Genomic DNA, 14,231 nt, shown 5'->3' with positions numbered 1-14,231 from the left:
GAAAAAGAAAAACCTCTAATACTTTAAAATATTAAAAAAGGAAGTACGAAAATAAAAAAGGAAGAGTATTCATTATTTACAGACAAATAATAAAACGGAGAGAGAGAGAGAGAGAGAGAGAGAGAGAGAGAGAGAGAGAGAGAGAGAGAGAGAGAGAGAGAGAGAGAGAGAGAGAGAAAACGGTTGCGAGGAAATATACAAAAAAGACACCCATAAAAACGTCACCATTCAGCACAGTTACCACCTCCTCCTCCTCCTCCTTCTCCCCCTCCTTTGGCTACCTGTCTTGCCCCGGCTGTCACACCTATAAACACGGGTATTGAACACGTCATCGTCATTGTCCCTAGCAAACAAATCATTACGGAATACGAATACCAAGTCGCGCCGCGGAGGTCATCATCATCGTCATCATCATTATTCTCATTGTCCTCCTCCCAGGCTCAAGCTCGCCAATTTGTACGCACCCTTTAGTCCAATTTGTACGCACATGTGGGGGGGGGTAAAAGTCGGGTTGTTGTTAAAAATGTATGATTAAAAAAGAGTTTGATAATTTTTTTTATATAATATTCATTTTTTCCATGCCTGGTAAATATTTATAAGTATTTTGTTTCTTTCAATGTGCGGACTAGTTGGATATGTGTGTACTGATTGGTGAATGTAGGTCCTAAATACCTTACACTGCAACATTATTATTAAACCTAAATAAACAGTATGCCCATACGCTAAATCAAACATCATTTATCATTTTTAAACTAAATCACTATACATTATTTCCATGTGGCCCTAATACAATTAATATCTTTATTTATCTACTTATCTCTACATTTATCTACCTATCAATCTATCTATCTCTATCCGTATATTTAACTATGTTTACATTAAGCGTGTATTCATACCAATCAAAGTGTATAAAACAGTTTGCTTTCTCTTCCTTTCTATTTTATTAGTTCCATAAATAAAGAAAAAAATAGAAGATAACTCGCAATGGCTGAAAGTATAAAAAAAAGTCATTAAGATCAAAACCGAACACTGCTTCACGAATCCCGTATCGAATCAGTGAACACACACACACACACCTGGTTGTATTTAAGCCTATAAGTAGTGTGCGTATGCGTGTGTGTGTGTGTGTGTGTGTGTGTGTGTGTGTGTGTACCCGCTCAGCCCACTCACTTTTCTTGAAACGAGTAAATGGATTTTTTTCCTCCTCGTAAGTTTTTTTTTTTTTTTATCTCTAAGTAAAAAAAATGAGGGTTTCTTTTCTCTAAATAAAAAAAAAATAATGTGCTTCTAAAGACACGTAACTGCCCTCGTGTTGTTATATATATATATATATATATATATATATATATATATATATATATATATATATATATATATATATATATATATATATATATATATATATATATATATATATATATATATATATATACGGCTCTCGAGGTGATATTAGTGTGAAGATCTATTGTATTATTTGTATATTTCGTATTCAAATATTCCATCTACTCCATTTACCAGGTTATCCTTATTAATTAATCAACGTTACTACGGTTTTCCTGTGTACACTCTCTCTCTCTCTCTCTCTCTCTCTCTCTCTCTCTCTCTCTCTCAACAGTTATTTTCCTTTTTTTCTTTCTCTTCTTGCAGTGTCTACTTTTCTTCTATCATGATACCAATAACAATTAGATACCTATTTCTTCTTCTCTTCCTCCTGAGTGATTTTTATATTTTGCCTCCTTCTCCTCCTCCTCCTCCTTCTCCTCCATCATAACCACCATCACCACCTCATTCCCACCATCCCTCCCTCCCTTCCCATTACGTCTTTAATAATTATCGCATTTCTCTCTCTGTTTCTCTCTTCCCTTTTTCCCTCCCATTCAACCAATCCCTTCCCTCCTTTCCCTTTCCTCTTTTCCCTTCATCCCTGTCCATCTTCACCCCCACGAACGGTCATCACCACCATCAACACTCTTTCCCTCCTTTCTCCCTCCCTCTCTTCCCTTCCCTTCCATCCATAGCTCCTCCCTTCCCACCCACCCCTCGTCCCCTCCCCTGTTATGTGCGGGCGCGAGTAACCCGACCCGCGCGGGAGATGGGGAGTGACACCCTGATAAACCTCGGGTCTCTGTCTCTGTCTGTCTCTATGTCTCGGTTTCGCGGTCTCGATGTCGGTGTTGGTCTCATTCTCGTTCTCGGTCTTGGTTTTGCCTCTCTCTCTCTCTCTCTCTCTCTCTCTCTTGTATTGCGTGTCACCAAAACAAGGCTAATTTAACAATATATTTGAGAATTAACATCAGGTTACGTTCCCTATGATGTGCATGTGAATGTTAAACTGCCGTGTGAATGAGTATAAAAGTTCAATAAAAGTATCATTTGCAATTAGAGAAAGGCATCGATTTTGTATTACGAATACTAATGAACGCTCTTTCACACTCGAACGCATTTACATTCAAATTAACCACCGATTTTTTAAATTAAATCTTCACCCTTTTATAATAAAAAGTCATGAAATCAAGAGCTTTCTATTTTTTTTCCTGTGAACAATATATAACACAACCATTGCAATCAACGCCGACTTTTCTAAACAGCACTCTACGATAACATATTATCCTTTCGCACTTAGTTACCTCGAAATACAGTCGTGGGTTCTCCTTGATTAGAAAAAAAAATAGTGCGTAACACACTCTTTCATAATTATTAAGGAGTAAGTCGACGACGTATCGATTTATTATGAATTTAGAATCGATAATGAAATTATATATTCGGTTAACATATCAAGGCTTCTGGGACATAATACTTAAGTTATATATACATATATATACATATATATATATATATATATACTATATATATATATATATATATATATATATATATATATATATATATATATAGCGCGAGTGTTCAACTAGAATTTTAATGAAGAAAGATGTAGTACTGAATTTTCGCTGTAATATTAATTACAAATATCAAACTAGAGCAAATAATTTACTACGGAAATTCTAAAACTGCTCTACTAAAAGAAATATTGCTAAAATTAATATCAACTACGGAAGAAAATAATTAATACATGCGTCTTTTGATATAAGAAAAAATTTCAAAATAAAACCACCACTGGGTCCATATCTGCTTATCACCGTCTGAAGGTCAGTTTGGGGCATACACTGCAGCTGCGCGTGGCCTCGGTGCTCATCTCCGTCGCATGAGCCCTTGAGCCCACGGTGGATGTCGCTAATTCACCGTAAAATAGCGATCAAAATCAACAACCTTGGTCTACCTTTATTTTAGCATACCACGCATCCTATAGTGACCAATTAAACACTCACGACGCCACGGGATCGCAAACGCCTGAATCCTGATAGCCTAACAATTAAACCGATTGAGTCATGTATATATAAATGTGACACACTCTCAGGTGGACAGATATAAACGAGGATACAGATATGAAAACGTATACTCAGGGAAGAAAAATAGTAGGTAACATGTATAGGTCCATACTCTCAGACGCTTTCGGCTCCCACAACAACTCTTTCGGTTCATATAGCTAACTAATGCTGCTAATATACCGAAAAAATAGCATGCGGAGTGCAGAAGACTTGTCACACTATCACTAGAGGCTCATGAAACTATAACCATGGAAATATTGACACACACAACAACCTCTACGGAAGCTAATCAAATGTGTGTGTGTGTGTGTGTGTGTGTGTGTGTGTAAGCCCTGAATTGGTTGAAAATATTATAATAGTAACTTGAGCGTGAGTGATGATATGCATGTTTTTAGGAATAGCGCGCATAGCTTAGCCTAGCCAGCGATGACATTAAAATAAATATTAGATGCGGTGTGTGCTTGGAAAGAGGTTATATATTTCAGCGATATCTTCCTTTATCTCTTCCTTCAAACACGTATTACACATGTTTTTAGGTATACAATGGGCTGATGCATATGTTGTAGAAGAAACTATATAGGTACACTGCAACGCTACTACTGCTGTTGGTGTTCTCTTTTCCTAATTATGTTTCGTCAGTAGGCTATACACTTTTACGCAAATAAATACGCACATACACTTACACTACAATAATCTAGTCATTTGATAGAGGTTATTCCCGCTTCTATACCCGTAGCCTAATCTAACCACATTTTAATTTTAAATATATATCACGTAACGAATGACAAATACCCATAATATCAATGACAAAGAGCATACCCAACATTTTGCAACTCACACCATAAAAAATTACGTTCTGCAAGTCTAGTAAACCGTCAAAAGATCGATCTATTAATGACTAACGTTAAAAAAATGGAAAACTATCGTGCGAAATCACTTTCATCAGTATAGCGATCAGTCAGTCAGTCAGTCAACCAGTCAGTGGAGTAATCAATTAATCAAGGAATTAGATCTACTCAGCTGTTTGTTTATTTGTTTAGTTGTTTATGGAATTCCCTGCCAGCACATAATTCCTACCAATATTTATACATCGTTTATTCTTATCATAATTATATAGGCTACATCGTTTACTAAGTTGGCTATAGGCAGCAATTAATTAAACACTTCCATTCGAATTATACATATTCTATTAAACGATCTAGCCTACCTAATATCAATCATACGCACCATTTGAATAATATATACACCACTGAAAGATGTCATAATGTATAGCTATGTATTAATTCATTTTGAGTTGGCGTGGGATCAAAATCTATATCTATCTATCTAACCATCTATCCATCTATCTATCTATTAATCTTCTCCGCCGTCCTAACTCATCCCCGCTCATCATGTTTCTTTCGTAACTTACTAAACACCCAACGTCTTCTATCTATCCATGTATCTATCAATCTATCTCTCTCTCTATCTATCTATCTATCAATCCATCCTCCTATTTGTCAACACCGCACACACCATTCCCGCTCACCATCCTAATCATGTCACTCACCATACAACCGTCCACTTCCATCTCCTCTATATCTATCTACCTATCTTTCTGTCAACTTATCTATCTTTCTATCCATCTATCTATCACTCCATCTTCCTATTTGTCAACGCACACACACACACACCATCCCCGCTCACCACCACCATCCCTTGTCACCATCACTCACCATGCGCCCGTCCCCCTCCTCCATCTCCTGGTGCTCCATCTGGTGGTACACAGGGATGGGGTCTCTGTTCTTGACCCGAATCTTGGCGGATTGAAGGGCACCACTACAAAAGGTATAACGAGAAACGAGTCCAGTCAGTCCCCCGGCACACTCGCACTGCCTTACTTACGCCAACCCCCAATAACAACTGCGGGACTTCGAGGGTACCGGCCCGAGCTGATAACGATGCCAGAAGCCGCTATCGAAGTAAGGTTGACACGCAGAAGGCAACGTTTCCTTTCCCATACCTTCACAAACGCTGATTTAAGGCATTTACGTGGATGGTTGGGGTAGAAATATAATTACAGGTCCCTTAGTTAAGTCTAGTGTTCGGCGTGGTGTTGTATATTGCTGGATTTTGCTTTAATTACTGCTTATAATAACTGCAGGAGGTTGACAGACGCAAGAAGCTAACGTTTCCTTTCCCATACATTCACTAACACGCAGATTTTGACGTCCACACCGACAGGAAAGCTCTAAAACCGCTACTCACGACTCCCTTAGTGAAATATCGTGTATGGTTCGTGTGCTGTACAGGTGGATCTTGCTCTAATTACGATCCCCGGCCAGGTTGAGATCGATGCAGGTGGCGGCGGTTGTCCGAGCGGCCGCCAATGGTTGCGCGGATCGGTGATGGCATCGGGCGGGGTGAGGCGTGGCTATAGCCGTGGGCGGGGTTCGATGCCACGTAATAGGCCAATGGGCGGAGTTTGATCCCTCGTAATCGGCCAATGATAGCAATTTGATAGCGCCGCGCCCTGTTATGTTAGGGAGCCGCGCGCCACCATCGTCGTCGTAATGGCTAGCTGTGTTGAGCGGCGCGCGGACGGAGTGGTGGTGGTGATATGATTTTGATATCCATTTTGGGGGAGAGAGAGAAAAAGCGTAGAGAAGAAAAGGCTGTTGCAAGGTGGAAGATGTTTCTTTGTCATGGTTCTAGATGTGTTTTCGTGCTTATTTAAGTTTTCTTTTCTCAAGGGTTGAGTTTTTATGTGATACTGATATCCATTTTGAAAAGAGAAAGAAACGTATTGAAAAAAAAAAAAAACGGTTGCAGGGTGACGTTTTTTTTAAAGTTTTTGGTTGTTGTTCTTTTGTTTTGTTGTTTGTGTGTATGTTCCTTTTCTTCATCCTCTCACGAGTGGAGTGTTGATGTGATTTTGATATCCATTTTGTGGGAGGAAGAAGCGCATACGAAAAAATAGAAGGAGGTTGCCAGGTTGAAGCTGTTTTTTTGTTTTGTTTTTATTTGGTTTTGTTGTTTGTATACGCTTCTAGATGTGTGTTTGTGCTTATGTCTCAGTGCTCTTCCTCTCAAGGGGTGGTGGTGATGTGACTTTGATGTACGTTTAGGGGAGAAAGAGGCGACAATATAGCGTTGGTTTGGTCACTCTGCTCAACTTTTTAATAGGGGCAGTGAGTAGCGGGGCAGGTTCTCATTATTATTTTTTTTTTCCCTTGAGCTGCTTCCTTTGCTGTAAAAAAAAATAAAAAAGGTGCATGTTTTTATCATTATGGTTTTTTTTTTTTTTTTGTGTGTGTGTGTGTGTTTCGTCGGCGTCGCAGACACCGATCAACAGATTGTCCATCTTCTTGTTCTCTTCAAGTTGTTTTCCTGGCTTACCCATGCATTGTAGAGATGACATTGTATAGTAACATTTGTTAGCCCTGATGAACCCTACAAAATGGCATTAGTTTTTTTTAACGTCTTAGCCTCTGGCGCCGGTAGGCCTTCAAAGTAGGGCCTGATGGTCGGCCCCAGCCCATTGTGGCGCAGGCAAGTGTTTATAGTGGCGCCATCTATACTTTTCAGCATTTTCGATTTTAGACCCCTAGCTGGGGGATGTTGGACGGTCATGTGACGCCGATCTAGCACAGTTTTTGTGCTGTTAACAATTGTTACGGTTCCTGTTGTGCTTCAGTAGTGTTCTTCCTCTCACGGACGAGGTTTTGACCTATAGATGTGGTTCTGATATCCATTCTGCAGGGGGGAGGAAGAGGCGAAGAGGAAATAATGATGGCATACGGGTGATGTTTTTCCTTTATTTGTTTTTTTTTCTTTTTTTATGTTAGCTTACACTTCCATGTCTGTATAGAAGCAGAATAACATTTGAGCAAGATTTTTTTTCCATACCCAAAAACACAAGAACAAATTATTATCAATCAGTCAGTGCATTACCGATTGTTCAATATCCAGAAAAGTGTATACATAATAATAATAATAATAATAATAATAATAATAATAATAATAATAATAATAATAATAATAATGATCATGATCATGATCATGATAATAATAATAATAATAATAATAATAATAATAATAATAATAATAATAATAATAATAATAATAATAATAATAATAATAATAATAATAATAATAATAATAATAATAATAATAATAATAATAATAATAATAATAATAATAATAATAATAGATAGAGAGAGAGAGAGAGAGAGAGAGAGAGAGAGAGAGAGAGAGAGAGAGAGAGAGAGAGAGAGAGAGAGAGAGAGAGAGAGAGAGAGAGAGACCTTCATAAACAATTTAACACATCAACGGTTCATGGTAGCGTCAGTGTTACCAAAACCTGACAACGCATGGATCAGGGCGTCACTAACTGGTCTTCTTCGGCTCCGCGTTCTCCTTCCCAATAAACTCGGCCAATTTATTGAAGATTCGCATTACCATACCATCACTTAGCTGATTCAAAAGGAAAGTCTGTAAACATAAAGATAAAGGTTAAGATAAAGCTTGAGGCATACGCTATAAAGCTGCGCGTGACTTTAATGTGAGAATATCATATCGCTTCCATCTGGAAAATACTATACACATGAGAATAATGTGTTATCATCCATATGAGATGCACGTGTATAGAGTAGTGATTGCATTGAGAATTAGTTTATAGATATGACAACGATTCCCAAACCTATATATGAACTCAGTGCGGCTGAGAAATAGGCTGTATATAAGTTAATGGCATATCAACAGGAGTGTAAAACGAGGCAAGTGAAAAATGAACAAGAATACAGAAAAGTGAAAAATCAACAAGAATAAATAAGAAGCAAGTGATAAATCTACAAGACTACAGATGATGATGAGGAGGAGGAGGAGGAAGAGGAGGAGGAAAAGGATGAGGATGGATACCTGTAGCACGTGGTCCCAGGTTCCCGCCGTGACCTTGAGGTGGCCGAGGGAGCGGAGGGCGGCGGTGACGACGGTGCGCGCGCTGGGGGTCATGAAGGCTGCGGGAGTCATGCAAGAACAGGAATATTAGGCTTCAAAATTGATGAAGGTTAACATTATCCTACTTTCTTTGGCCAGACTAACCTTGTGATTCTTATATTCCGAGCATTTTTCTTACTCTCTTTATTGTCCTTCGTTCATCCATAACAATCGTATCTATCTATCTATCTATCCATCTATCTACCTTTACAACTCTTCTGGACACTCCATCATATTTGCTTTGACGGGAGCAGCGGGCTTTTATATTACCCTTGAGCTGCTTCCGATACTGTAAAAAAAAAGTATCATGACTTCATTGCAAAAGATTATATAGTCGTTCCTTCCTTTTCATCCTTCCCTCCCCTTATCAAGCGTTTTTGTGGGCTTGGCAGTGATTTTTTCCAGGTACAAATCTTTCGCTCCTGATCCATTGTCAGCCGCGCCAAGGAACACTTATATGTCCTCCCTTGTCACTGTCAACAGCTGACTCACCACCTGCAAAAAATAGATAAGAATAAATTGAGATAAAAAGAAAAGGGATAATAAAGGATAAAGGGGAAAATATAAACTAAGAAATAAGAATAAGGAGATATGTGTGTAAGGAGAAGCGAGGTGTGTGTGCGTGTGCGTGTGCGTGTGTGTGTGTGTGTGTGTGTGTGTGTGTGTGTGTGTGTGTGTGTGTGTGTGTATCATATAACACAGGATCTTAGCAGAGAGAATAAACAAAAAAAATAAAGAGTTAGACACGCTATTTATTTTTAATTAAAGAGTGTATATAACTCTGACCCACCTGGCTTCCTGAAGAGTTTGGAGAAAGACGTCAGGTTGGTGGGGACGGCGCCAGGCTGGATGGCTTGCACCGTGATCCCGCTGTCCCGGTACTCGAACTCCACCGCCCGGGAGAAGTAGGTCACGAAGATCTGGAACACAAACACCCAAACATCATGACCTTGAAAACGACATTGATATAGAGTTTGTATGGCAGAGATGCACCATGCGAAGAAGACCATGCACCATCAGCAGCCTCAGTCACAACACTCGCCTTTGTGGCACTATACACCGCGGAGAAGGGAATGGGACACATTGCGATGAAGGAGCTGATGTTGATGATGGCGCCTCGCTTGCGCGCCAACATCTGCGGCAGGACAATCTTCGTCATGGCCACCACTGACACCACGTTTACGTTCACGTACCGCCAGATCTCTTCCTCGGTCATATCGTTGAACTTAAAGAGTTTGGGTCCTAAGTATCCAACGTTGTTCACTGAAATGATTAAAGTATTATTATGTTTTGCTCTTTTTTTTTAGGGTTTAAGGTCGATGCTGTTAAACGTTTCCGCCTCTCATATCACCTATTTCCAAAAGACGAAAAGGAGTTAGACTAATCGGGTTCTCATGAGGGGTTTTTTTCGTTCATGGTAGCACAGAAGCTATCTTAAACTATTACCAGGGTCAGAAAACTACCCCAACCGCACGGAAATGCACAACACAGCTCCTGTACGAAAGTCTGGTCAAATGCGTGTAATTGGGCGCTGCAATGTTTAATTAAGAATATGGCCCAAATACCCAGACCCATATTGTAACCCTTCAAAGCCCTGTATGATCCTTGTAACACTGTTGAAAACGATAAACAAGCCGGTCACTCTATACATACGAGGGGTTCCTTGTAAATCAATTGAACTTCATTTTTTATACAGCAGAGGAAGCAGCTCAAGGGCAAAGAATGAAAAAAATAATAAAAGTACGCTAGGCGCTGCTCCTCTAAGGAAAACAGAATGAGAGACCAAAAAGAGAGGATCAATTTCGAATGCATGGAGAGGTGTTCTGATACCCCGCTCTTGCTCCTCTTCTCTCCTCCTCCTCATAGTCCCCCTCTCCTGACATTCCTAACTTGGGTCCTGAATTCAATAGGAGTCACGTTACTAAGTTTCATGAAGGGTCGTCTGTCGACACAGGAGGCCTTACCCAGGATGCCAATGTCCTTATAATAAGTAGAGTTCAATGTAAGTCGATTCCATATCCCTAACTTGGTCCTCAGTTCAATAGGAGTCACGTTATTAAGTTTCATGAAGGGTCGTCAGTCAACACAGGAGGCCTTACCCAGGATGCCAATGTCCTTGCCCTTCAGACCGTTGGCAATACCCTCGTAAATTGGGCGGCCGTTGCTGAAGTCCGCCGCGATGATGTGCGTCTCCACTCCGAACTCCTTCTCTGCAATTGCGCCACGTTTAAAGAATTGCTCGAAGCTGCACAAACCTTATCAACAGTGGGCATGTTAAGGGTGTTAGTGTAAAATCAGTGGATGAGATGAAACAAACTCCTACTCTGAGGTCTACAGAATTGTTCCAAGAGCTGTACAGAACTCTTCAGCAGCAGGAATGTTAGTGATGTTAGTGTAAATCTAATGTGGATGAGGTCAAACAAACCCCTTCTCTTCAATTACATTAAAGCGGTACAGTGAATTCAATGTGAGTAAAATAAAAGAAAAATAGCTCAAAAAATGGCAGATGAATGAAAATAAATAAAAGAGCACTAGGCATTAGCAAAAATCAATTATTTGCTCTAAATGACAGTCACAGAAGAGTTTTCGTTTGGCTCTGTTCCTATACCTCATATCAACAACGTTAGAACATTGGGCATTGGCAGAAACCAAACGTTTGCTGTAAAAGACGCAAATGGCAAGCGAAATGGCGAAAAAAAGGGGGGGGCTGTAACATGGATTGAAAGAGGCGAGAACATCATGGAAGAGGAAAGAGTCAAAAGTTGAAGATATCCTCATGCCTGAATGACTTACTGATCTCTTCTTCAACCTTCTTCAGCTTCTCAAGAGTTCGGGAAATGAGGACGATGTTCATGCCCTTCTGAGCCAGCTGCCTCGCGTACTCCTTGCCGATGCCGTCCGTGCTGCCCGTAATAACTGTAAAGAGAGATAGTTGTAAATAGTTAATAAACAAACAGAATATCCCTATTACTACTGGAATACAATGGGGTATCTGGTACCCATTTCGCTAGTAGGACAGGAGCCAAGAAAGGTTTTGAAATTGATGCCACACACACAGATACTCTCTGATGCAACAAGCAATCAAAGTAACAACAACACAGCTCGTGTATAGCAAACCGTTTACTGCATCACCAGCATCATTAAAACCTTGTTCTTCGCACAGATGGGTTTAGGATACGAATTTCATGAATGAAAAATATGTATAGATGATGAATTCCGATCAGTGAAAATTAGGTATTCTACTCTACCTATAGTCCGATATCCGGTACTAACACATAAACATTCATATATATATATATATATATATATATATATATATATATATATATATATATATATATATATATATATATGTATATATATATATTACTGCAGAAAATTTGAAAACATCGGTAATGAATATTTCTTACAGATTAGGTAATGGTTTATTAATGCTATACTTCTTTGCATCTTCCTTTCTCCCTTCTTTCATTCGTTCAATCATTCATTCATTCATTCATTCATTTTACCTACCCTCTACACTTTCACGTATACTTCCGACAAAAATAAACTCACACACAATGAAAATCACCATCACCATAAAATAAACAAACAAATTATAACATCAAGATGAAGACCTCACACTCACTCACCTGCCCACTTCCCGCCATACTCCGCCACCAAGTTCCTCTTCCACAGACGCGAACCAACAGCCATACGCAGGTAGGTAAAGAGGCCGAGGAGCAGGCTAAGGGTCCACTTCGTAACATAGAGGACCCCGACCACCGTGCACACCCACAGGACGCAGCAGCCGTTCCCTTCGAACATCCTGAACGAATAAAGGGAAGACGGTGCTCGGTGATGCCTCGTAAAGAGATGTATAGCAAAGGTCGCACTTACCTGATTAGTTGTGTGTTGTAACTTTTTCATGCATAGTGATTACCTGGGTATACGTGAAGATAAGGCCATGAGGAAGGATGAAGGTTAGTGTATGAAGAAACATGGAAACATGGACTAGCAGGCAGCAGAAAGCCTGTTGGCTCATTACTAGGCTGCCTGCTTTCAGTGATTTAATCAATCCGTTTGCCATAGGAGTGGCTTGCAGGGAAGGATTAAAGCACTTGTGCACCTACTCTTGGGTACGTTCAGTTCACTCCCGATGCAGCAAAGTGGCGATCAATGCGTTTCTTGAATGAGTTGATGCTCTCTGCGCTAACCACTTCTGCAGGAAGGCTGTTCCAGTGGCGAACCACTCTATTCGAGAAATAACTCCTGCCGATGTCAGTATTGCATCGCTTTGCTTGAATAGTTTTTCCGTTGTTTCTTGTTCTCAGGTTAGTTTGCAGCGTGAAGAGCTTGGAGTGATCAACGTTGCTGAGCTTGTTCAGGTACTTAAAGACTTGTATCATGTCTCCCCGCAGTCGTCTCTTTTCCAACGTGAAGAGGTTGAGTCGCTCGAGTCGCTCTTCATAGGGCTTCGTCCTCAGTGATGGTATCATCTTCGTGGCGCGGCGCTGTACTCTCTCAAGTAATTCAATGTCTTTCCTGTAATTTGGAGACCAGAACTGCACGGCGTATTCCAGGTGGGGCCTTACCAGCGAATTATACAAGGATAACATAACTCCCGGCGTCTTGTATTCAAAGTTCCTCGATATGAACCCAAGCATTGTATTGGCTTTCTTACAGGCGGACTTGCAGTGTTTTGTTTGTTTCAAGTCTGTTGATGGTGACCCCGAGGTCTCTTTCCTCTTGCACAACATGTAGTGGTTCGCCACCCATGTGGTATGTGTGATTGCTGTTTCTGGATCCGATATGCATTACTTTACATTTGGTAGCGTTGAAGGACATCTGCCATTTTTCCGACCACCGAGTGATCAGGTTCAGGTCTCTCTGGATAATTTCGCAGTCTGTCGTCGTGAGGGCCTTCCCACCCACCTTTGTGTCGTCGGCAAATTTTGAAAGATTGGATTTTAATCCTAGTTCTAGGTCGTTGATATATATGATGAAGAGTATGGGTCCCAGCACTGACCCCTGTGGCACTCCACTTGTAACCAGGAGCCACTCGGAGGCCTGTCCGTTGAGTACAACCCGTTGTTTTCTTTCAGTGAGCCAGTCTTTGATCCACGCTGTCAGATTGTCGCCTAACCCCGCCGACTTGAGTTTCTTGAGGAGTCTTTCGTGTGACACTTTATCAAAGGCTTTTTGAAAGTCTAGATATATAACATCACTGGGGATATGATTATCCCAGTTTTCATAGATACCTTGGAAGAAGTCCAGTAAATTGGTTAAGCATGCGCGCTTATTCCTGAAACCGTGCTGAGCATCGGGAATGATGTTGTTGTCTTCAAGGAACCTAACGAGTTTGTCTCTGATAATCTTCTCGAGGATTTTTCCCGCCACTGAGGTCAAGCTTATTGGTCTGTAGTTTAGGGCCACGCTTTTGTCTCCCTTTTTGTAGATCGGTGTTACGTTTGTTTGTTTCCAGTCTTTCGGGACTTTGTTTTGTTGTAGGGACAGACTGTAGATGGCGGTGAGTGGCTTGAGGATTTGCTGCTTGAGTTCCTTGAGCAGCCTGGGTGACAAGTCGTCGGGTCCGGTGGACTTGTTTGTCTCGAGTTTGTCTAGGTACTTTTTCACATCCCGTTCGTCGATTGTGCCAAGTTCTAGGGGAGTAATTCCCATCGGTGGGGTAGGGCTCTCGGGTACGGACTGGGTGTTCTCGACCGTGAACACAGACGCGAAGTTTCTGTTTAGGATTTCGACCATTTGTCTGCTGTCCTGTGTTAGTACGTCACTTTCGTCTTTTAGGGGACCGATATTGCTTTTTGTTTTCTTTTTGGTTCTTATATACGTGAAGAACTTTTTCGGGTTGGACTTGGCTTCGCGCGC

General features: G+C 40.6%; 2 protein-coding genes across 3 annotated transcripts in view; both read right to left on the bottom strand.

Moving 5' to 3' along the window:
* LOC127005491 (AT-rich interactive domain-containing protein 3B-like) overlaps window positions 1-5,306 on the bottom strand; it is a 132,322-nt gene extending 127,016 nt beyond the window's left edge. The window contains exon 1 of the mRNA XM_050874398.1: window positions 5,102-5,306. Coding sequence (XP_050730355.1) covers window positions 5,102-5,140 — 39 coding nt within the window. The 5' untranslated portion in view covers window positions 5,141-5,306. The remainder of the gene's footprint in view (window positions 1-5,101) is intronic.
* Window positions 5,307-7,596: 2,290 nt separating this feature from the next.
* On the bottom strand, window positions 7,597-12,227 carry LOC127005478 (very-long-chain 3-oxoacyl-CoA reductase-like). Of its 2 annotated transcripts, XM_050874377.1 has the most exons (7): window positions 11,996-12,226; window positions 11,157-11,279; window positions 10,463-10,573; window positions 9,406-9,626; window positions 9,152-9,283; window positions 8,286-8,384; window positions 7,597-7,859 (listed from the first exon to the last, which is right to left on the bottom strand). In XM_050874377.1, exons 1-7 carry the CDS (start codon window positions 12,168-12,170, stop codon window positions 7,755-7,757), a joined length of 966 nt encoding a protein of 321 aa, XP_050730334.1. In that variant the 5' UTR covers window positions 12,171-12,226; the 3' UTR covers window positions 7,597-7,754. The 2 variants fall into 2 exon arrangements, with proteins under 2 accessions (XP_050730334.1, XP_050730342.1); XM_050874385.1 differs by lacking the exons at window positions 7,597-7,859; window positions 8,286-8,384 and adding an exon at window positions 8,391-8,858 and having other exon boundaries at window positions 9,154-9,283; window positions 11,996-12,227.
* Between the last annotated feature and the right edge of the window lie 2,004 nt (window positions 12,228-14,231).

This window comes from Eriocheir sinensis, chromosome 3 (assembly GCF_024679095.1).
Source record: "Eriocheir sinensis breed Jianghai 21 chromosome 3, ASM2467909v1, whole genome shotgun sequence".
NCBI classification, from domain to species: Eukaryota; Metazoa; Arthropoda; class Malacostraca; order Decapoda; family Varunidae; genus Eriocheir; species Eriocheir sinensis.
Note: the sequence above shows the minus strand (reverse complement) of the source record. Positions and strands in the feature narration are given on the sequence as shown.

Excerpts from the sequence above, each read along its gene's own strand:
- LOC127005478 (XM_050874377.1), bottom strand. The coding sequence starts at position 12,170 with ATGTTCGAAGGGAACGGCTGCTGCGTCCTGTGGGTGTGCACGGTGGTC. Across the intron at positions 9,627-10,462 it reads CAAGGACATTGGCATCCTGG|TGAACAACGTTGGATACTTA; the intron begins GTAAGGCCTCCT and ends TAATCATTTCAG. Across the intron at positions 9,284-9,405 it reads CGGTGTATAGTGCCACAAAG|ATCTTCGTGACCTACTTCTC; the intron begins GCGAGTGTTGTG and ends TTTGTGTTCCAG.